General features: G+C 38.2%; 2 protein-coding genes across 5 annotated transcripts in view; one reads left to right on the plus strand and one right to left on the minus strand.

Moving 5' to 3' along the window:
- Positions 1–25,941, minus strand: part of atg10 (ATG10 autophagy related 10 homolog (S. cerevisiae)) — a 334,095-nt gene that overhangs the window by 283,338 nt on the left and 24,816 nt on the right. The window lies entirely within an intron of this gene.
- Positions 24,073–25,801, plus strand: LOC114655046 (jerky protein homolog-like). The gene is made up of 3 exons (XM_028805956.1): positions 24,073–25,151; positions 25,268–25,711; positions 25,798–25,801. Exons 1-3 carry the CDS (start codon positions 24,073–24,075, stop codon positions 25,799–25,801), a joined length of 1,527 nt encoding a protein of 508 aa, XP_028661789.1.

The raw sequence follows: 25,941 nt of genomic DNA on the forward strand, positions 1-25,941 counted from the left end.
TGCTGGAGCCAATCCCAGCCAACACAGGGCACAAGGCAGGAACCAATCCTGGCAGGGTGCCAACCCACCGCAGGACACACACAAATACACCCACACACCAAGCACACACTAGGGCCAATTTAGAATCACCAATCCACCTAACCTGCATGTCTTTGGACTGTGGGAGGAAACCGGAGCGCCCGGAGGAGCCCCAGATCTCACAACTGCGAGGCAGTAGCGCTACCCACTGCGCCACCGTGCCGGCCTATATGTGTATTTAAATATATATATATATATATATATACATATATATATATGTGTATATATATATATGTATATATATGTATGTGTATATATATATGTATGTGTATATATATATATATATATATATATATATATATATATGACAGCAACACTCATAACAATGACAACACAATTACATTGACAATCATGTTACGTTATTTTTAAAGTGTTTCCTTTTCTTTTTCATAACCTCTTTAACACACTACTTCTCCGCTGCTAAGCGCGGGTATTTTGCTAGTATATATATATATATATATATATATATATATATATATATATATATATATATATATATATATATAATATATGTGTATATATATTATATATATATATATATAATATATATACACATATATTATATATATATATATATAATATATATATATATATATATATATATATATAATCTATAATAATAAAAGGCAAAGCCCTCACTGACTGATTCACTCACTCACTGACTGACTGACTCACTCATCACTAACTGTCCAACTTCCCGTGTAGGTGGAAGGCTGAAATTTGGCAGGCTCATTCCTTACAGCTTACTTACAAAAGTTAGGCAGGTTTCATTTCAAAATTATACGCGTAATGGTCATAACTGGAACCTCTTTTTTGTCCATATACTGTAATGGAAGGCAGCAAGATGGCCGTAGGAGACTGAGTTGCATGTCGCGTCATCACGCCTCCCACGTAATCACGTGAACTGACTGTGAACTCAGTACGTAGAAAAGAAGGAGGAGCCCCAAAGAGCGCTGAAGAAAACATTCATTACACAATTGACAAGGCAGCGAAACAATAAGAAGCGAGTGAGTGACGCATACAAGCATCTTCATAAGACACGAGGTATAAAAAAGCACGGTGTAAACCGTAAGTCTAAATTAACTTTATAGAAACGCTCCCGCTGCTGTTTGCAATACCATATTCGCGAGATACAAGTTTAATGAGAAGACACGAGGTATAAAAAAGGACGGTGTAAACCGTAACCTTAAATTAACTTTATAGAAACGCTCCCGCTTCCGTTTGCAATGCCATATTCGCGAGATACAAGTTTAATGAGAAGACACGAGTTATAAACGAGAGTTTGCATCACTTTGTAACAGAGTTAAAATTGCTGTAGCGAGAAACTTTTAACTGCCGGGTCTTAGCTAACATTAAATAAACCCGTGGACATCGCAACATCACACAAGAGAGCGGCTCACGTGAAGTGACTGAACGCAGCAGGAGTGATCACTTCCATGAATCAAACCTGTTCAAAAAAACACATTACACAATTGATAAGGTAGGAAAAGAATATGAAACAAGGCACGGTATAAACCGTAACTTTAAATTAAGTTTATAGAAACGCTGCCGTTTGCAATACCATATTCGCCCCTGCGAAGCGCGGGGATTTTGCTATATATATTAAACTATTTCAACCATTGTATGATCTGCTTCTCGCAACTGAAAGAGGGCACCGTGGCAGAAGTTAGCCGACTTGCTCACCAACCACAAGCATTACCTGGTAGGTAACCACCCATACAATCAGATTGTGAATCAGACTATGAATGCCTGCAATGTAATTACCCCGATCTACATGCTGTCAAATGAACGAACCTCACGCCGTGGCACAACGTTAGGGGCTTCGCCTCTACATCCGAGGATCGATTCCCGTAAGGGAGTGCAGTGACTGTGTACTCCTGATGAGCCCACAATTACGGCGAAACACGTGTCGCATACTATGCATCTTCAAAGCACGGTGTAAACAGTAAGTTTAAATTGAGTTTATAGAAACGCTCCCGCTGCCGTTTGCAATACCATATTAGATGACTTTGTAACAGAGTTAAAATTGCTGGAGCGATCAATTTTTAACTGCCGGGTCATGTCGCGTGTTCTTGGGTAGGTACACCAAAAAATGTATACATTTATGCATGTAATGGGCAAACAAAAAATGTACTATACCCGAAAGCACTACAGTAGTACTCAATATATCTTTACTTCTTAAATGTTAATGTTTTACTGTTTAATAATTTATACGCTTCTTATATGTTATTCAGATTCTTTTATCAAAATACCAGTAACAGCGCACTGCACGATAACGTGGAGTGAATACACTTGACATGACCATTCATAGTATTTATCCTCTTTCTCTGTACGTTTACCATTCGTTTGCTCAGAGGTTGATGTGCTTGCTGCTTAATGAGCAGCTCTTCACCCTAGCGTCCCGCTGCTTCTCTTCTTTCGTCGGCATCTTTTCCCGTTAAAACTGATTTTTTTTAAAACTTAGTATGTTTTCTTTAATTTTTCAGTTAAGCTGGCACTTAAGTCTTCAATCTGCCTCAAGAATGATTAGCGAAGGTGGTAGACAATGAAAACGTCAGCCGTACGCATCCGCCATGCACGCACTGGTGCGCGCAGCTGTGAGTTGATTCTACAATAAAATAAAATAAAGATAAAAAGAGTAATAACTTGCAGCACCGCTATTCAATTACACTTGCCTAACGCCTCTCCTAAGGGGAAATACTGTGGGATCTGGGCATCCGTCAAAGCAGCAATCACAAGCCCGATTAGAAAGCGGGAAGCTGTGATTTGTCCTCTTCCTCCCATGTAACAATCACAGCCCGTGTTGCAACGCACTATGTATGTATATGTATATATGTGTATGTGTGTGTATATGTATCTGTATGTATATATATATATATATATATATATATATATATATATATATATATATATATATATATATGTGTGTGTTCATATGTGTGGGAAAGCGAATAGTAGACGTGACGTAGTATATGTGTACCAAATTTCAAGTCAATAGGTGAAACGGTTTGCGAGCTACAGCTGATTTAAAATCCTGGACAGACAAACGAATAGCCACGGTAGCGTTTTATAGAAGAACATTTTAATGTTAAATAATTTATATTTATATGCAATGTGCTTCTTATATATTACTTCATATTCTCAAATGATAATGATGTTAATGTTGTTTATATTGATTTCTATGTTTTTGTAAGTGCTCTTTATTTGTGGAAAAACAAATTTGGCAATTAAACTTATTTTATACATACATTTTATTTTTTTCTCTTGCACTCAGTGAGCGAATCCACTAGGTAATCAGCTATATATATATATATATATATATATATATATATATATATATATATATATATGTATATGTATGTGTATATATATGTATGTGTATATATATATATATATATATATATATATATATATATATATATATATATATATAGATAGATATATGTGTATGTATGTAGATATACAAATATGTATATATATGTATATGTGTCTGCATGTGTGTGTATATATATATATATATATATATGTATATATGTTTATGTATATATATGTTTACATAACCTCTTTAACACACTACTTCTCCGCTGCGAAGCGCGGGTATTTTGCTAGTATATATATACACACATATTGACTTGCGCCTTGATTTAAACGATTGCATGTAATAAGGTTCCAGTTATGACCATTACGCGTAGAATTTCGAAATAAAACCTGCCTAACTTTTGTAAGTAAGCTGTAAGGAATAAGCCTGCCAAATTTCAGACTTCTACCTACACGGGAAGTTGGAGAATTAGTGATGAGTCAGTCAGTCAGTCAGTCAGTCAGTCAGTCAGTCAGTCAGTCAGTGAGGGCTTTGCCTTTTATTAGTATAGTCATCACACCTCCCACGTAAGCACGTGAACTGACCCGCTGCCGTTTGCAATGCCATATTCGCGAGATACAAGTTTAATGAGAAGACACGAGGTATGGACATCGCAACATCACACAAGACAGCGGTTCACGTGAAGTGACTGAACGCAGCAGGAGTGATCACTTCAATGAATCAAACCTGTTCAAAAAACACATTACACAATTGATAAGGTACGAAAACAATATGAAACCGATTGTAGATTTGCGTACAGCCACTGAAACTTTGTGACGGCACGAGACTTCAGGTCACGTGTCTGCAAAAGAACCTCATCGAGGCAACTATTTTTACTGGCGGTGGCTCAGGGGAGAGAGTGTTTATTCCTCGCATCACCGTTATACCCTCTGATCTCCCATTTCAATTCAAACGCCTCCAATTTCCACTAAGGCTCTGCTTCGCAATGACAATTAATAAGTCTCAGGGACAGACCCTACAAAAGGTTGGCATTGATTTGAGGCAAGACTGATTTTCACATAGCAAACTGTACGTTGCATGCTCAAGAGTAAGCTCAGCACGCAGCTTGGTCATATTACAACCAGAGGGGCGAACTGACAACGTGATATACAAAGAGATCCTTAACAAATAATTATTGATTCATTTTCCCTCAATTTAAAAAGGTTTACTTTTCTTCTTAATAAAATTTTTAAAGCAGTACTTCGCCGCTGCAAAGCGTGGGTATTTTGATATATATCAAAATATATCTCATCATCACGCCTCCCACGTAAGCACGTGAACTGACCCGCTGCCATTTGCAATGCCATATTTGCGAGATACAAGTTTAATGAGAAGACACGAGGTATAAACGACAGTTTGGATCACTTCGTAACAGAGTTCAAATTGCTGTAGCGAGAAACTTTTAACTGCCGGGTCATTAAATAAACCCGTGGACATCGCAACATCACACAAGAGAGCGGATCACGTGAAGTGACTGAACGCAGCAGGAGTGATCACTTCGATGAATCAAACCTGTTCAAAAAACAAATAACACAATTGATAAGGTACGAACAGAATATGAAACCGATTGTAGATTTGCGTACAGCCACTGAAACTTTGTGACTGCACGAGACTTCAGGTCACGTGTCTGCAAAAGAACCTCATCGAGGCAACTATTTTTACTGGCGGTGGCTCAGGGGAGAGAGTGTTTATTCCTCGCATCCCCGTTATACCCTCTGATCTCCCATTTCAATTCAAACGCCTCCAATTTCCACTAAGGCTCTGCTTCGCAATGACAATTAATAAGTCTCAGGGACAGACCCTACAAAAGGTTGGCATTGATTTGAGGCAAGACTGATTTTCACATAGCAAACTGTACGTTGCATGCTCAAGAGTAAGCTCAGCACGCAGCTTGGTCATATTACAACCAGAGGGGCGAACTGACAACGTGATATACAAAGAGATCCTTAACAAATAATTATTGATTCATTTTCCCTCAATTTAAAAAGGTTTACTTTTCTTCTTAATAAAATTTTTAAAGCAGTACTTCGCCGCTGCAAAGCGCGGGTATTTTGATATATATCAAAATATATCTCATCATCACACCTCCCACGTAAGCACGTGAACTGACCCGCTGCCATTTGCAATGCCATATTCGCGAGATACAAGTTTAATGAGAAGACACGAGGTATAAACGACAGTTTGGATCACTTCGTAACAGAGTTCAAATTGCTGTAGCGAGAAACTTTTAACTGCCGGGTCATTAAATAAACCCGTGGACATCGCAACATCACACAAGAGAGCGGATCACGTGAAGTGACTGAACGCAGCAGGAGTGATCACTTCGATGAATCAAACCTGTTCAAAAAACAAATAACACAATTGATAAGGTACGAACAGAATATGAAACCGATTGTAGATTTGCGTACAGCCACTGAAACTTTGTGACTGCACAAGACTTCAGGTCACGTGTCTGCAAAAGAACCTCATCGAGGCAACTATTTTTACTGGCGGTGGCTCAGGGGAGAGAGTGTTTATTCCTTGCATCCCCGTTATACCCTCTGATCTCCCATTTCAATTCAAACGCCTCCAATTTCCACTAAGGCTCTGCTTCGCAATGACAATTAATAAGTCTCAGGGACAGACCCTACAAAAGGTTGGCATTGATTTGAGGCAAGACTGATTTTCACATAGCAAACTGTACGTTGCATGCTCAAGAGTAAGCTCAGCACGCAGCTTGGTCATATTACAACCAGAGGGGCGAACTGACAACGTGATATACAAAGAGATCCTTAACAAATAATTACTGATTCATTTTCCCTCAATTTAAAAAGGTTTACTTTTCTTCTTAATAAAATTTTTAAAGCAGTACTTCGCCGCTGCAAAGCGCGGGTATTTTGATATATATCAAAATATACCTCATCATCACGCCTCCCACGTAAGCACGTGAACTGACCCGCTGCCATTTGCAATGCCATATTCGCGAGATACAAGTTTAATGAGAAGACACGAGGTATAAACGACAGTTTGGATCACTTCGTAACAGAGTTCAAATTGCTGTAGCGAGAAACTTTTAACTGCCGGGTCATTAAATAAACCCGTGGACATCGCAACGTCACACAAGAGAGCGGATCACGTGAAGTGACTGAACGCAGCAGGAGTGATCACTTCGATGAATCAAACCTGTTCAAAAAACAAATAACACAATTGATAAGGTACGAACAGAATATGAAACCGATTGTGGATTTGCGTACAGCCACTGAAACTTTGTGACGGCACGAGATTTCAGGTCACGTGTCTGCAAAACAACCTCATTGAGGCAACTATTTTTACTGGTTGTGGCTCAGTTGAGAGAGTTTTTATTCCTCGCATCCCCGTCATACCCTCTGATCTCCCATTTCAATTCAAACGCCTACAATTTCCACTAAGGCTCTGCTTCGCAATGACAATTAATAAGTCTCAGGGACAGACCCTACAAAAGGTTGGCATTGATTTGAGGCAGGACTGCTTTTCACATGGCCAACTGTACATTGCATGCTCAACAGTAAGCTACCACACAGCTTGGTCATATTACAAGCAGAGGGGCGAACTGACAATGTGCTATACAAAGAGATACTTAACAAATAATTATAGAGCGCAGGCGCTCTAACATCACCCCTCCCCCGATCTTACTTAGACTCTCTTTTTCAGTGCAGCAGGGACAACGCACATGTTGTTCTTTTTTTCTTTCAGTACACGTGGCTTCCCTGTTTATTTACATATCTAGTGACTTCTCTGCCTGTCTGTCTCTCTATTACGCAGTGCTCTGTCTGTCTGTGTGTTATGGATCTTAAAAATAAGTTATAAGGACAAGTTGTTCCTGTTAATTGCAGTCTCAATTGTTAAAAAAATATTTGAAAAGGAGCATCCCACATGAAAATATAACGATCTCAGTAACTGACAGTGCATACCAATGTATAAATTTTATGTCCGTTTGAGGTTTAAAAGAAAAGAAAAAAAAAAGCAACACTTCATCCCCAGCGGGGAATCGAACTCAGGTCTGTGAGGCAAGGAAAAGCTGCTCTGCACTAAGAGGCAAATCTTAGTGTGCTACGCCACAGAAGCTGTTGAATCATTCTTGAAGCTTTTGTGAAAGTGTTTATTTGATCTTTGGAACTCGGGCTTTATATATTCTATAGTTTATGCCTACTACATTTTGTAACATTTATTACTAAAATATGAAAAAGTTTCTGTTTTAACAATGTGTTTACACAGATTACTTTAGAATAATGATCTCTTATTTCCACTGTAAAACTCCACTTCACTCCCACATAATCAATCAAGGCGTGAGCTGGGAAAACTTCGCTCACGTTCTAAGTCGGTGGGGGGATGGAATAGCCGGCTGCTGGCAGCTTGTCTTTTATCAGCACATTTAGAGGACAAAGGATGCTGGCGGAGAGGTGTGAACGGATTTAAGAAGTGATTTAAGGTGGGCCGGATATACGAGTTTTTTCGTAGGCTCTGGTAATTCTAGTGTTAACCGGTCAAGCTTATTAATCGCAAATCTGATATCCTCAGAGTGAACACTTGCACAACAATGGGGAAGATGGTCTCCGATTCTCAGTACCCGATTGGATTTTTCGTGTTTTATGTTTTAGGTCTTACCTCATTTACCAAAATCCAATTGGATCTGCCGCGCGATATTTTATAGGTCCCGCCCTCTCTGTCTTGTGTTACGCGTCAGGCGGCCTTTGAAGCATCGCACCATGCCCCGCGCATGCGCATTTCACCAGAAGACACACACACACGGACACTGGACGCACACAGGGGTTTTATTAAAGAGGATATATTTGGTCTCATCAAATGCTAACCAAAAAATAAATAAACAAATAAAGTTCCGGTAACAGTTTAGTTTATTACTTGTTTACTATTATGTAACAAGACATTAACAAACAATTCTTTGGTTCATCGTGACACTTACAAAGCATCAGTAAAGTGTTTATTCATCTCTGCAATGTGACCAACTAACAAAACTTTACTTTGGAGTGGTTTGTGGCAGCTTAACTGAGACTATTTCTCTTGATATTACATGTTTAGTATAAGACTTGTGAATTCTTCATATTAACAAGTAATTTTACCATCGCGTCAATATACCACACTGCACAGAGATGAAAAACCTATCTACTAATGCTTTATAAGTATCATGAAGACCAAATACAGTCTTTAGGTCTTGTTACACAAAAGGAAATAAGTAATAGATTAATTTTTCCAGTATCTAAAAACTAAAGTGTTACTTAAGTTCCTAAATCATACCAAAGGACTCTTTTAGAATATACAGTATTGCTATGAAAGTACATGCTGCAGTGGCACTACTTAAAACAAATATTCATCAACTGACAAGCAATTACACAGTAGTAAATCTTTAAAGCCAATGACTCTATCATTTCTTTCATTAACACTGCCTGGTACTGCAACTGTTCCACCAATAGTTGGTCAATCTCGCAAAGCCCTCTGTGCTTATTCAAAAAATCTCTTCCACTTGGTTAATTTCCTCCCCTATAATATTTTACACAAGAGAGTATGACATTACACTTTTGTAGGTGGTGATTCTCATCCCTGGTGCATCACAATAAGCAGCAAAGCCACATAATAAAAATCAGATGGAAACAAAAACACAACCTTTCATCTGCAAACTGCAACACAATAACCCTCAAGTCCTCAAGTTGGATATTCTCCATCTCACAGTTGCAACTTAATATTCTGTCCAAGAAAATCTTCCTTAGCATACCTGTTACAGCAGCACACTGTCCACATGTGTATTATACAGGCAGCAATGCAAAGACACATACAGATAGAAAAAATACATATTCAGAACAATCCCCATCTGTCTAAATTGTTTTCACTTTTGTATACTTATAAATATAATATTTACATAATACCACCTGTCACAGATGACAGCTTGGGAAACAGTTTATGGGCTCAAATACGTCTATGTTCCCACCAGACCATTGTTCAATAACTATTTCTCCTATTCCCCTGCAGGCCAGAAGAAGAAACCTCCACATAAAATCTCTTCCTGTCCTCAGGAGGCAATTTACATCACCTCCTCTTCTGGTTCTCAAGATCCCAACTCAACCTAATGTCACTTCCAGTTCCCAAAATTCCAGCTCCCCATTACATCACTTCCTGTCTGCCAGCTATATATAATCAGTTTTGTTTTGAGCTCTTATCTGCAAAGACCAACATCCTTTAAACTTTATTTCAAGTTTATAGGCTGGATCCCCTCAATCTTTATTTCCACTATACGGTGTGGATCCCCAAACCTTTTTCTTTGGTCTTCATGCTTCTTTCACAGTATTTAAAATCCTATTTTTTGCATATTTTTACAGACCTAGTTTATACCATAGCTATGTAATTTATTACTCATCTTTAATCCAGACTTTAAGCAAGTTTAAACAGAAACTAATGTTTAGGTTATTTTCTTCACTTAGCTGCAACCGATGAAGACACTACTTCTTGAAACATATTAACCATCTCTTTACTACTTTTAATCACACAAGCCAATTCTGCTCTAGACCAGAAAGAGTCTCCGATATGAAGATTATGAGCTTTAAAAGTTTACTAAGTCTTGGTTCTCATTATTTTTATCTGATTTTCTATAGATAGATATTTCTGATCTCTGTCCAAGTAACTGTTCTTACACTTCTACTGTTGTTGGTTGTTTAAATACTGGTTTTCCCAGTTTCCTTCTCCTTCTTTTTTTTTTTTCATTTTTGTACTTTTATTTTGTTTACATTTTTCTTAATGGGACACCTGTATGCCCTTTTAAGCAGGTTACATTTTTTCCCACTGGAATAGATCCACCCAAACAACATAGAATATTAGTCAGCTGAAACCCTTCACTTCCATCATTGACCCAGTACCAACAGGCTTTTTCAAAGAAGTCTCTGATGTCCTAATTGATATTGTACTTGACATAGTAATTTCAATATGTACCAAAATGATGGACAGAGAAGAATATGGAGAAGAGAAGGAATGGCTTATAATCTGTAGCATACCACATCATCTGTGAAACATGGTGGAGGCAGTGTTATGGCATGGGCATGTATGACTGCCTATGGAAATGGGTCACTTGTGTTTATTGATGACACGACTACTGACAAAAGTTACAGGGTGATTTCTCAAGTGTACAGGGCTATAATGTCGGCTCAGATACAGACAAATCCTGCAAAACTGATAGGACAACACTTCACAGTACAGATGGACTATGAGTGAGAACATACTGTGACAGCAAACCAAGTGCTTTTCAAGGCAAAGAATATTCTTTCATGACCAAGTCAATCAACTGACCTCAAATGACCTCAATTGGACACACATTTCACTTGCAAAACTGAAGACAGAAAGTACAACAAACAAGCAGCACCTAAAGACAGCTGCAGTAAAGGTCTGGCAAAGCATCAGTAGGGTGGAAACCCAGCACTTGGAGAAGGCCATGGGTTCCAGACTTCAGGTAGTCATCGACAGCGAATGATTTTCAACTAAGTATTGAAAATGAAAGTTAAATTCATGATTATGTTAGTCTGTCCAAATACTATTGAGCCCATGAAAATAGGTGGACCATGTGTAAAAATGTCTATCTTTTCTAAATGACTCATACAATGTTTTTAAATGCTTTAAATTAAAACTTAATAGTCTACACTTCAGTTACATCATGATTACTTCATTTAAAATCCATTGTGGTGGCGCATAGAGCTGACAGTATGAAAACTGTATTACTGTCCAAATACTTATGATGTAACTTTATCTGTTCTTGTTCTCCTAAACTTCAGTGCAGCATTTCCCTCCATAGACCACAATATTCTTATAAATTGCTTTAGACAATGGGTGGACCCCTCTAGCAGCATCTTAAATTGGTTTCAGTCTTATTTAACAGGTAGAAAATTCTTTATTATTTGTGGCGATTGTACTTTAGAGACACAGGATATTATATATGCCGTACCACAAGGATATATTCTGGGTCTGCTGCTTTTTTCAATCTACATGCTTCCATTAGGTCAGATTATCTCAAAGCATAAGGTGAGCTACCACAAATATGCAGATGACACACAGCTGTATTTAATCGATTGCACCTGATGATCCTGGCACTCCTGGCTCTCTTATCCCATGTCTTAACAGCAATTCAGACTGGATGAGTTAAAACTTTCTCAAATTAAATAAGGAAAAAGCAGAAGTCTTAATGACTGGCAAATATGGAAATAGCGAAGGTATTAAAAATAAACTTGATCCCTTAGGTTTAAAGATCAAGGCAGAGGTAAAGAATTTAGGTGTAATCACTGACTCTGACCTAAACTTTAAATTGCATATTAACCAGAATACTAGGACTGCATTTTTTCATTATATATAACAAAAGTTAGACCTCTTATAACTTTTCAAGATGCTGAAAAATTAGTGCACTCTTTTATTTTTAGTCGACTAGATTACTGTAATGCATTCTTAACAGGAATACTGGTTGCAATTAGTGCAGAATTCAGCAGCCATAATCTTAACTAGAAAAAGAAAATCTGAGCACATCTCAATAGTTTTAGTGTTAGTATATTGGTTACCCGTGTCAATCAGAATTGACTTTAAAATACTACTAATGGTTTATAAATAAATAAACAATAAATTTTTTCCATCCTATATTTTGTAATGCCTGTCCCCATACACTCTAACTCGTAACCTTAGATTTTCTAATGGTGGCCTGTTTATAATCCCAAGAGCAAAGCTTAAAAGAACTGCTGTTATGCATGTAAAATCTGAAATACTTTACCAATTGATATTTGCCAATTTAATACTGTCAAACAATTTAAAAAACTTCTAAAACTCATTATTTTAATTTGGCTTTGTCGTAGCTATAATTTAGTTGTATTCTTAATAGACTACATGGGCATAGAATTATATTCTTCAGGGATCTGCAATCTTTACTAATCTCTACTTTTCTCTGCTGTCTTTTCCAGGTCATCACCACCTGATCAAGGCATCGTGCAGCCACCTGTGATGATGGAATGAACGTGGGTGCCCCAGCAGTCCACAAGACCAACTTCACCAAGTCCTATCATATGAAGCCTGAAAAGAAAGAGGAATGAATTAAGAACATTTGTGTTAGGTAGAATGCCCCGTGGAGGATGGGTGGTCTTTTGGCCTTGGAACCCTTGCAGGTTTTGTTTTTTCTCCAGCCTAACTGGAGTTTTACTTTTTTCTGTCCTACCTGCCAGCTTACCTCAGCACCAAACTCATCTTTAAAGACTTGCATCATGATACTGCAGATAAGGACGCTACTTTTGTACTTGATATTTATCTTTTTTTAATATTGTTTTTTTTCTCTTTGTTTCTTAATCTTTAATATTATTGCATAATCTTATTTTTTTCCTTGTAACTTTCTCTATGACTTCTTGTAAAGTACTCTGAGCTTCACTGCATGAAATTGTGCTCTATATATGTTGTTGTTTTTCACTTACATATACTGTAATTACCTACTTGTGGCAGACGACCAGGGATCCTGCCCCACTGGGAAGCCTGGAAGAAGGACGGACCGGGAGAGGGGCACTATCTTTGTCTGGTTGCAAGAGGTCACCCCCCCTGGATTCCATTAGGGCCACAGAAATGGAGCTGGGAAGCTCAACCCTGTGGGGACCTGTGGCCACTACCAGGGGGCGCCTGGACAATCCTAGAGCCCTGGAGGACAGCACTTCCACCACACCAGGAAGTGCTGCCGAACCAGGAACAGTGTACGCCCGGAGTGCTTCCAGGTGCAAGGGCAGCACTTCCGCCACACCATCACCGAGCACCTGGAGCACATCCAGGGCGTGATAAAAGGAGGCCGCCTCACTCCCTTTGAGGAGCCGGAGTCAGGAGGGAGAAGATGGAGCTTGCGAGAGAGGAGTGAAGGCGGCCGAAGAGAGGAAAAGGACTGAGTTAGTATGGGGTTTTGTGCACTGTCGTTGGCCTTGTGTTGTTGTGTCACAAAATAAGCCGTGTGTGTTGTGGACATCTGGTGTCGTGTCGTGTCTGTCTGTGGCCGGGCTATCTTTTACAAACTGGATTTCATTTTATTATTTGTATGTATTTGTGTTTTTAATTCAGGTTTTTTAGTTGGTACATTACTTGTCTGATGCTTAACTGCCTTGATCTGTTTATATGTAATTTACACAAAAGTTTTTTTTTTTTAATTTCAAATATGTTTTAGGTTATTCTATATATTTTTCACTTTTACCATTTGTTTAGAAGATTAAACACAATATTCTTTTGTTGATGTTTTCTCAGTATCATCAATTATTTAACATTTCTATCTTATTAGGTTATAGTTTATTTCTTAAGCTTTGTGTTTGCTATTTTTGTAAGTAGCGGAATTATTACTTCATTTAAAATTTCTTGCTCATCACTAATTTGAAAATAAACAGCTAAGGTAAAGAATATGTGGCCCATAAAAGAAAGATAAGAACAAAAAGTGGTGCAGTGATGCCACAACCCTCACAGACAAAACGTACAGCAGCCTCCTGAACTAAAGGATTGCTGATTGTGCCCATTTTGCAAGGTAAGAAATAGTGAATGACAACAATCCATAGTAAAAAAAAGAAACACATTATGCCTGATGCTTTTTCATAAATATTGTAACTGTTGTTATGCACTTCACTCTTCCTTCATTCATTTCACTTGAGCAAATATTAGCTTTGACAGGGCAGTAAGTAAAACCGTCTTCAGAATTTACTATACATTTGGAGCCCATTTTTACATGAATTGAGTAGAAACGGTTCTTCGGCATGTTACCTATGATAAAGTTATTGATATAAGCCTTTGTGAAGAACTAAATATCACTGTGTATGCTCATTAACCCACATGACTACAATATTCTGTAAATGAGTGGTATGTTTTTCTTTTTATTATTACCCATTAAGGCTATTTGTGTAAGGTTAGATGGCTAAGGAGTCCTGTCCTAAGGATACATATCTTAGGACCAGTGGGGCAGGAAAATACATTCATCAGCATAAGTCTGGTTTCTCCTCTGTCTCCTTTTGGCACAGTCTTTTGTCCTTCATTAGGTGACATTACACACCTATGGCCTGCCACCTACAGATAAAGATCAGGCCTTTTGCCATGTAAGCCCCAAGGAGCGTCTATGAATAAGTTCCTCTAGCCTCAGCATATGTGAGACATGAGGACATATCTGGGGAGTCAGTAGTCAATCAAACTGATGGATAAGCCAATCTGGCAGAGTTGGTTCTTGAGGATCTTGGCTTCAGTGCCAGACATCTTATGAAAATGGTAGGCATGCCAGGTCTCATTTCCAAACAGAAGAAGAGTGATATAAACAGCAGGTATAGCAGATAATTTAAAATTATTGATCTACTGCCTTTTCTCTAACAATGACAATACATATACCTCTTGACATTTAGTCAGGTTATAGAGGAATTGATAATGCAGTTTTTGAGATTTTTAAAATTGAAGCACTGGAATAAAGCTGCTTACCACCAATGACATGTTTTAAAAAGCACTATACACAATCAGCTTACATATTTAAGTCATCTTTCTGATCTCGCATCCAAAACATTAATGAAATTAATCATTTATCCAGCACCTGCTGGTGGGGAAAAAGACTTCTGACAGGAAAAAGTACATTCAGCAGCCATTTCCTGATCCAGTTAGCGTATTTCATTTTAGTGTTTTTGGAGGGAAAGCCTATCTTAGAAGTGTCAGGTATCAATCAGTCTATCAGAATACACACTGACTTACACAAGGCGAATTTACAGTCACAAGACATGTGACAAGATCAACTTTAAATTTGTGTTTCTGTTGCTGCTTGTTTTAATCAAAACATATAACATTAGGTTTGTGTTGCAATTTGGTACCTTTTCCTCCAAGACTCGGCGGAAGGTTACATTAATCAGACAATATGCAATAAATATTAATGATACAACAGTCAAATAAAAACAGACATTATATAACAACCTAATAGAAACAATATAACAAAGATAAGCAACAGCAATTGTTTTTAAAACAAGCCTAATTTGATGAGAGCTTGTCTTATATATAAAATGCACATAAAATAGAATGACTGAGTTTCCAAGTAAACTGTTCCAAAACATGAAGGTGTTCTTAAGTTAAAACACTTGACTTCCTGATTTCCTGGGGCACTAATTACAATGCTGTCTAAATCTGAAAAAGGTCATTTAGAATAATAAATAATGCATTGTTACTGTATACGTTTGACATTCGGAAGCAACTCCAAGACAAGGTTAAGTCAAAGTATACTGTGTAAAGACTCAATTCAGCATGTTTTTTTCTTTTTTGCTATTATAAAATAAAATGTTAGCATCATTAAATAAGTGAGCAGTATTTCATATAAATGATTAGGCTTTTTAATTAACAGTTTGCCTCTTGTTCAACATATCGGAGAAGAGAAAAAAAAAATTTTTTGGTTCCTCTTTTGTCTAAAGGTAATCAGAAATTAATTTGACTAAACATTAAAAAGGCAGAAGGGCAAACACGAAAACAATTGAAAGTTAAAGGTCAAAATCACTTTAATAACTTAAAATACATGAAACCTGAGATAATTTGTTTTAATATAGCAGAGAGTTTAAGAATACATAAAGCCCATAAAAAACAATACATTTTAATGTGCTTATCTAAAATAACATGAACTGAAGAGTGCTAGTCTGTCAAAAGTATTTTTGTGTTTATCCTACATGTTACATTTTCACCAAAACGATTTGTATTCAATTAAAATTTCTACCATTAATATCCACTAAAACTATGCATTATTTAGAAAAGTTAATGCAACAGAAAATCCATCCATGCATTTTCCAACCCGCTGAATCCGGGTCACGGATTCACAGGGTCACGGGGGCAACAGAAAATGAATTAGGTAAATATTTTTTAATGTTAAAAAGGAACTAAACATCTTGATTCATCATTTTCTTGTTACAATTTGCATCAAATGTACAAACACGGACAGAAGTAATTAGTAAATTATTAAAAAGATCTTGAAAAGGCTCAGCTTAACTTAAATATAATACTACATTTTATTTACATGGCATCTTATCCATTCTCAAAGTGCTTAAAAGAAACTTGCTCTGTTCTAAACAAGAGATGTTTAGGCAATGAAAGGAGACAGTTGGGTTCATCAACATCACATGGTTAGCTCTTAGCCAAGTTTTCCCAATATTTCACCTAAACTTGAGAAAGGCACTAAATGTACTTCTGCTTAACTTCAATAGCTTTCCTCAAGTATATGATTCGCTGCTTAATGAAAAGAATACTGCTGGATCAGTTTTATCAATGCTTTTGCAAATTCTAAAGACCTGGATTAGATCCCCACACCTTCTAATCTGCTCAAGAGTCAATAGATTTAATTTGCTTAGTAGAACAACCCATTAGTTTCAAAATGAACTTGACAATTGCAAAACTGTGTACATACATTCCCATAATCAAGCTCCCGGACAGACAGATCATTAATATGAACTACACATCCTAAAAGTTCAACCTTTTTTTTACCCCATCTTAACTTTAGCATTCATCACCATTATTTCCATGAAGCAAATAATAATAATTCTTTACATTTATATAGCACTCTTCTCACTACTCAAAGCACTTCACTCCAACCACCACTAATGTGTAGCATCTACCTGGATGATGTGACATCAGCCATTTTTGCACCAGTATGTTCACCACAAATTAGCTGTTAGATGGTGAAGTGGTGAGAGACATAGCCAATTAGAGACAGGGGATGATTAGGTGGACAGAATGACTAGGCTGTGGTGGGCAATTTAGCCTGGACACCATGATACACCCTACTCTTTATGCTCAGAGATTTTATCTAGGAATTCTGGCTTTCCTGCCACATTAAAAAGACATGTAGGATAGGTCAACTAACAACTTTAATCTGCCCCACTTTAACACTAGAACTACCAAAGCCTACGAAAAAAACTTGTAAATCCGGCCCAACTTAAATCCCTTCGCACCTCTCTGTCAGCGTCTTTTGTCTTGTATATGTGCCGATCAAGACAAGCAGCAAGCAGCCTACTATTCCTCTACCCACCCCCCACCCAAAATTCAGCGGGTTGGAAAATGGATGGATGGATGGATTATGGCACGGATGCAACATTATTCATATTAATTTGCGTACCCTTCTTGCGCTTGTAATCAGTGGCCGCGTTTTTTTTTTCCCCCCCGATCTTGGCCAGTCTGCACAGGACTCCAGGACATGCAGAGGAAAGAATGTTCCTCTGCAAGGTGAGCCATGAACGCTCTTTTCTCAGTGGACCCCATAAATGCCTTGCACAGTACATGTGCGTTGATTGCCACCAGGTCAAGCTTGTTATAGCACAAGCAACCGGCCACCTGCGTGCTCCTGCTCGCACTGAATAAGCTCGCAGCTTCTGGTGCATGATGTCAGCACAGCACCGGGAAAAACAGAAAGAGACAAATATATGTGACATTTTAAAGAAATCATTCTATGACCTGAATAGTACCAATCAGAAAACATTGTCGCACTAATGCAATATTATTTGAAAACGAACACCGTCAGATCGGGTGTAAATTTATGCTGGCGCTGTTAGTTAGGGAGAGCGTGAACGTGACTGAGAGAATAAAAGTGAAAAAAGCTAACTTTTACAAGTAACATAAATTTACACCCGATCTGTTCGTTTTCAAATGATTGTGGGTGAATGCATGAGTGTGGCCTGTGATTAACTGGTGCCTTAACAAGGGCTGCTTCCTGCTTTGTTCAGAGATGCTACCAAGATATAATCATGTCCCATTTTTAATTGAATTAAGTACAGATAAGCAAAGAAACTGCGGTGGGTTGGCACCCTGCCCAGGATTGTTTCCTGCCTTGTGCCCTGTGTTGGCTGGGATTGGCTCCAGCAGACCCCCGTGACCCTGTTCGGATTCAGCGGGTTGGAAAATGGATGGATGGATGGATAAGCAAAGAAAAATAAACTACTTAGAAATGTTTTATAAGTGATTGCAATGGCTAATTAAAATAAAAGGCTACTCATTATTTACAATATAATATGTATTATATTTTATTATAGAGATAACACAAAAACAACCTAACAAAACATGTTAACAAATTGTGAAATACACATAGAATATGAGACCTCAGTGTATTTTAAATAAAACTTAGACTTTTGCAATCACAGAGATAAGAGAACAACTAGCAAATAAAAGTGTTTTGAAATAAATTACACTGTTACAAACAGCATCTGTGAATGAAACTGTTGTGATGCAGGTGTATTTTAGGTGTATTGGCAAACAAAATAAAACAAAAGTTAAATCTTGTGCACAATAAGTTAATGAAGCATCATATTGGAAAAATGCTTATTTAACTGAACGTTCTGAAATGAACCAGCTAGTACTCACTGGGTAACTAGCATTTTCAATAAGGATGTTGTCATCTTGTTTCCTTAATATGATTCTTCTGTTTATATCTCATTTTCATAGTCTACTTTGTACAATAATCAAAGAAACTGTACTAGCAAAGAGTGCAAGACTTTGTTCCTTTCAGAACAATACAGTACATGGCTAGGAGTACTGAAGCATGTGTCACATTTTCAACTTTTTAAACAATGGCTGTTCACTACTCACACTTAAAACAAATAAAAGAGCTATTAATCTATTACAATGGTCATTTTCTCCAGTTGTTCTAGACTTTGTTTTGGCTTAATTGACAATCTCATTTTACATATGGATGTTATGCCAATGTTGTAATGCCAAATCACATGTTTCAGTTTTTGTCATGTGGAGACATCAACTTCTTTAGTGGTGTGGGGAAGCAGTAACTTCTCACCTAACCTTGAAAATAGAGACTCTTTGTAAAATAATTTAAAAGTACTTTTTTTGAAAGTACTTAGGACGGGGTGGAACTACTATCAGGGGGTTCTGGGCATGGGGCCAGGGGCCCCGGATTACAAGGGGCCTTTTCATTTTCATCTAATTCTCCCAGTCAATGAAACGATTTAGTGTACGCAAACTAAAATCAACAAGAAGGACCAATCTACACATGAAATAATCGAGTGTCCACGAGTCAAAAACAAGTGAGTGGGAACAACTGCGCTGCATGAAACACTTGGGTGCTCAAGCACTAAAATTTGTATTGTTAAAAGTGAGATCAACTCTATGTTAGGAAGCTCCATTAATTAAATCACCCTGTGGGCAGCTAAATCTGGCCTTATTATTATTACTATGATTATTACTTTTGGTAAATAACAAAACTTTGCCCAATCAATTAACCCCCACCTATACTTATAGATCATTTTCTATTTTATGCTCAAATACCTGCCTCACAAGAATATAAAAAATTAAATTACCAGAAATATACTATTTTAATGCAAAGATGTTTCATTAAACAAAAGACTACACTAAAGAATATTAGAACTACCAATACCTTACCAACCATTTTAACTCTAGCACTGTTTTTCTTGTTTTTTGCCATACAGCTACCATTGATTTCAGTAATGTGAATACACGTACGTTTGTGGATTCAACAATATCCTTCCTTAATTAGTCCGAAAACATGATTGTGGTACCCAGGTGGGGGTCACTTTCCCTCTCCCCCAACTCATATTTAGCCACATTAACATTTTCTCCTCACTTCAACAAATCATTTCCTTCAGTCTTTATCAACATTACTGACTAATGTTACATTGTTGCCTAAATGAATATTACTGACTCTACAGGAGACAACAAGAAAATGATCACTGAAAATGTGTCACACTTATAATTACATAATCTCACTATGTTAAAAATAATATGACAAATCTGAAAAAACTGTTATTTTTTTTACCTAACTGAAGTAACTGAATCATAACTATAAATTCACTTAAATTGTAATCACAATGTTTTCTCTCAACTCTGAATATGAAATAGAAAGCCAGGATCATTATGATATGAGGAAAGGATTGTGGACAGAGGAAGTGCAAGTGAAGAGCACAGTGCTGGAAGGAAGGTGAAAGACACAGCAAACCCAATGATGCATGTAAATGCGAAAATAAACAATTGGCTTTCTTTGCTTGTGCTACTTAAAGATGCTGACACACATTTAAGGAAAAAATTGATGCGAGTACAGCGAAAAAGAAATACATGTGCATTTGGAGGGTGTAACCCAGGGCATGTAACAGTTAAGGAAACAATCTTCTGTCAGGACATTGAACTGTTAGCGGTGGGTGTCCATCCATACTACATGCCCAGGGAGTTTTCTCACACCGTTGCAGTTGTTGTTTACGGTTGCACTGACAAGCTGATCAGGTGAGCAGTATCTGTGGTTGGCATGGAAATGGATCCTTTATTGACAATGGCAGACAGGAGAACACTATGCAAGCTGCTGTCTCTTATGGACAATTAGCATCATCACACCATATACCACCACAGTTAAGCAGAGGAGTTTGTTTAGTGGTAGGCTGCTTTCACAGATATGGAGAGATACAAAAGGTCTTTTGTTCCCCAGAGCTATTAGACTCTTTAACTCTTCCCAATGGGGACGGAGGGTCATTGAGTTCTGGGCTTGATGATTCTTCTCTGCTCTTGTGGGGACTACCTCATAAGATACATTAACTATGCAGTTCTTCTAATATTACTTGGTCATTACTGTATAGTGTAACCTTTTTCATAATGTGTCACTTTAAACATGTTATCCAATTAGCATAAACCATGTCACTTTATTATCTGTAACTTTAATATTATGTGCCACCTGTCGCAGGTGTTAGTATTATTTGCACAATTCCTACTGTACAGGCATTATTGTATGCACTATCCATATTATCTGTATTGGACTGTAAGATTCCAATTCCAGTGTACTGTCATTGCACTTGACAGCCTGTATTTCCTTAATGTTATTTGTATAATGTTTACTTTAATGTTTGTATCTAACTTGGTATAATTCTTAGCTACTGGAACTTACATTTCCCTGTATTTATCTATATATTAATCTTAATGATGCAGCATCCCCAGTGATTAAATATCCGTTGAGCAGCAAGTAACATGAAAAACAATAAGTTACTCAGAGATGTGATACGCCACCAGCTGATGTATAGTAACAGCAGGACACATAGTAGGCATTGAGTTGCACTTTGTGCACAATGTTGAGATAACGTTTCAGTAAATGCAGGCTGTTTTATGGAAAATTATGGATGAAACATGAGACGGCAGTTGAAGTCTGCATGTACTAGAAGAGGAGGCAGACCGAGATGTGTCACCCTACACTACAAGGTGTCCGGGATGATGTCTAGAACAAAGAAAATCAATTAGGAATACCTTGAGAGGATTAGAGGAATTTTAAATGTATTTATTTACTAGCTATGTTACCTGGCTTTGCACAGGAAATTTTTTAAGAAAATGGGCCTCAGTTATAGTGGCAGCTATTCAGATATATCCAAATTACTTTGTAACTAACCAAGTACTTCTCTTTATACAATATTTGCAGGGTTGTTTGATTATTATTAGTTCACTAGAGCGACTTACTCTTGAGGGCGGCACGGTGGCGCAGTGGGTAGCGCTGCTGCCTCGCAGTTGGGTGATCTGGGGACCTGGGTTCGCTTCCCGGGTCCTCCCTGTGTGGAGTTTGCATGTTCTCCCCGTGTCTGCGTGGGTTTCCTCCGGGCGCTCCGGTTTCCTCCCACAGTCCAAAGACATGCAGGTTAGGTGGATTGGCGATTCTAAATTGGCCCTAGTGTGTGCTTGGTGTGTGGGTGTGTTTGTGTGTGTCCTGTGGTGGGTTGGCACCCTGCCCAGGATTGTTTCCTGCCTTGTGCCCTGTGTTGGCTGGGATTGGCTCCAGCAGACCCCCGTGACCCTGTGTTCGGATTCAGCGGGTTGGAAAATGGATGGATGGATGGACTTACTCTTGAACATGCTACATGCACTTGCCCTAAAGTAAAACATTTGTGCCGTATTCCAGTTTCTGCTTTTCCTAGTGACTGACCTTGGTTTTTCTTGATGGTCATTGAAAAGCACAGTTTCACAGGAGATTGTATTCGTTTGAATTCAAACAGGTAAAATAATGGGAATTTGGGGTATAAAAATAACTTTACCCTGTAGTACATCCTGTAAAAATAGTAGCTTTAATTTACATAGCACATGCATTGAACATTTTAAGCATTGTATGGAAAAGAACAGGTGAAAAGAATAATACAGTGAACTACATACAGAATACACTCCAGAAAGCATTTACAGTTGTTGGTGTTTGTGTGGAAGAGACTGTAGCAGGATTTTGTAGTACAGAACATCACCAAAAGCGGCAATCATGAAAAATGATTTAAAGTTGATTCATGCAAAGCTAAATACTGCTAAAAATCTCATCTCAAATATGCTGTATACAGTAACGGACATGCATGCTTGGCCAAGTGTATCACATCTCCACTGTCCCCCTGCCAGAATCTCACTCTGTAGATTATGTCAAACCTATGTTTTATTTAATGAGAGAGTTTGCAATAGTGAAACTTACTAAAAACAGGAATGTGAGAGTTTTGAAGCATAGAAGGAAAGAAAGGAAGATTGCTACATAAGGTTTTGGCAACACTGTATACACTGGGTTTGATAATAAATTTCTCAGAATAGGGTCAAATTCAAATCAAATTGTCTGGAGCAACAAACTGGTTGATGGGAATTGTAGTCCCTGTATCACCATTTGCCACAAGGTTGCAAATAAAATAGGGATGTGTACATTACTGGGTCAGTTCAATATAACTGACTATGTTCACAGTCACAGCACCTGTCAATAGTGCATAGCATGTTTGCTAAGCATGTCTCCTTTGAGCTTTGCTAAACTTTACTCCTCTCTCTCCATTTCTGCACACAACATTCATTTGCATAAAGCAGCATACCCCATTTCTCAGTGAGATTGCTGTCGGCAATGCAGAGACACAGTACACAAGAATGTTCCACTCACCACTGCATTATTAATGACAAATATCAATAAATAGAAAAAACACATCTGCTAGTTTTCTTTTTTTCTACAATGTCACCAGATTTCAATTAAATACGTCAAGGCATTTTTGAGATTGCGGGGTATTAAGTTTTCTATTGTGGATTTTTAACCCTTAAATACTGAAATATCAAAATATCCTTTCTTAATCAATAACTACTTGCTTAGATGTATCACCCTGCCAAATTTCAGCTTTTAGCTAAACAGAAAATAGTGGGGTTTTTTTTTGATGACTGAGTAAACTTTGTATTATACAGTATATACAGTACATACAGTGGAACCTCGATTATCCGGTCTTCAATTAACCATGCATTTGGTTATCCGGGATCGCCTAGAAAAAAAAGTGTGAGACATCACAAGACTGCCAAGATTTCGCCGCCAGGAATTCCGACTACAGGAATGTACACTATGTGTGTCACAGCTTAAGATTTCTTTGTCGATGGGTTTCTGAGAATTATTCTAAAAGGACTTAAAGTACAGTATAGCATCTGTGCACCAGCCAGACGATCCCCTGCTATGAAAAACCATTAGACTTAATCCGATGCAGAGGACTCGTTCCGAACACTCTCCCTCCCCTTTTTCCAAATTCAGACGACTGCCATTCGTCAATAAGTTTTGTATGGGTCGCACGGTCCGTGTAGGCGACGCCTTGTTCCAGGTTCATTTAGTTGGCGTCCACACCTCGAGGTTAGAAATCGGTTTTGCGTAAGTTTGTGCCGAAATGTCGGGGTCCAGTGCAGGAGCAAAAAGAAAAAGAGTTGTTTTGTCAATTGCTACGAAACTGCAAATTGTTGAACGTGCTGAAAAGGGGGAATCAATTGCTAAGCTTTCATCAGAATTTAACATAGGAAATCAAACAGTGCGTGATATTGTTCGGAAGAAAGATGAACTCTACAAGTTTGTAACTTCATCCGATGCATTTAATTGGACGAGTGCGCGCAAGACAACAAAGGGTTCAAAATTTGACGATCTGGATAGAGCTGTGTTTGAATGGTTCAAGCAAAAACGCGCCGAGGGATGTCCTGTATCCGGGCCATTGCTGCTCGAAAAAGCGAAATGGTTTCACTGTGAGATGAAGATTCCTGAACCATTTGCTGCGTCTCACGGATGGCTGCAATGTTTCAAATCTCGCCACGGAATTAGACAGTTGGATATCCAAGGTGAGAAACTAAGTGGTGATTCTGACGCTGCAGCACTATACGTAACGGAATTTAAACGTCTTGTCGAGGCTCATGATCTTTCACCTGACCAACTTTATAATGCTGACGAGTCTGGTTTGTACTGGAAGGCTTTGCCGTCAAAAATGCTCGTATCAAAAGAAGAAAAGTCTGCTCCAGGTCACAAGTCCAGTAAGGAACGAATAACAGTGCTAGCATGCGCTAACGCTAGTGGTTCGCACAAATTGAAACTCGTATGCATTGGAAAGTCTAAGAATCCACGATCATTTAAGGGAACACAAATGCGCAATTTTCCTGTCCTTTACTACAATCAGACCAAAGCATGGATGAACAGAGAGATTTTTAAAGATTGGTTTTTTAAACATTTTGTTCCTGCTGTTCGAGACCATCTACGCTCCAAAAATTTGCCACAAAGAGCTGTGTTACTGTTGGACAACGCACCTTCCCATCCTAGCGAAAATGTCCTGAAAACAAGCGATGACCAGATTTTCGTCGCATATCTTCCTCCAAACGTGACGTCGCTTAAGCAACCTATGGACCAGGGCGTCTTAGAAGCATTCAAGCGTCGTTACAGGAAATCTTTACTCCGTTCAGTCTTGGAAGAAGACGGAGATTTCTGTGAGTTTTACAAGAAATGGACAATTAAGGATGCAATTTTCTCATGTTCAGAGAGTTGGGATGACATGCCGAACTTAACCTTTTGAAAGTCATGGCGAAAATTGTTCCCTGATGTAATAGTGTTGAAAACGTCAATGACAGTGAAAGCCAAGAAATAACAGCGGCATCGCTTTTGGAGGAAATTCAAAATGTAAATGGATTTGAAGACGTCAACAGAGAAAACATCAAAGAATGGCTACTCTCTGATAATGATCAGCCTGGATATCAAGTGAAAGACGATGACGCCCTTGCGGCAGAAGCAAAGTCAAGTGCGGAATTGCCGGAAGAAAGTGACAATGACGCAGTTGAAGACGAACCTTCAGAAAAGAAAGTTTCGATTGCAGAAGCGCTAAATTGTGCCGAAACATTGCTAGACTTTCTTGAGCAGGAAGCGGATTCAAGTTTTAGTGACATCCTAACACTTCACAAGCGCCGCATGTCAATAAAACTGAAGCGCTGCAAGAACACAAAGCAGCGTCTCTTGTCTGATTTTGTCAAGAAAACTTCACAAACAACACAAGAAAGGTAAGAATTTCACTGTACAGCACCTATTCTAGCATTTGCAAATTTTTATAATTATTTTCAATTATCTGTGATTTTTGATTATCCAGATGATGGGCGCCGGTCATTAAACCGGATAATTGAGGTTGTACTGTATATACTAGAGGGCTTTGCCGCCTGCTCACTTTGCTCGCCAACCCCCGGGCCTGTGCTATGCACTAGCCTCTTTGCAGTTCTGCCACTCACATATGGGA

The sequence above is a fragment of the Erpetoichthys calabaricus genome, chromosome 7 (assembly GCF_900747795.2).
Source record: "Erpetoichthys calabaricus chromosome 7, fErpCal1.3, whole genome shotgun sequence".
NCBI classification, from domain to species: domain Eukaryota; kingdom Metazoa; phylum Chordata; class Cladistia; order Polypteriformes; family Polypteridae; genus Erpetoichthys; species Erpetoichthys calabaricus.

Coding starts and splice junctions, on each gene's coding strand:
- LOC114655046 (XM_028805956.1), top strand. CDS start 24,073: ATGTCGGGGTCCAGTGCAGGAGCAAAAAGAAAAAGAGTTGTTTTGTCA. Junction 25,152..25,267: donor GAAGACGGAGATTTCTGTGA/GTTTTACAAGAA, acceptor CTGATGTAATAG/TGTTGAAAACGTCAATGACA.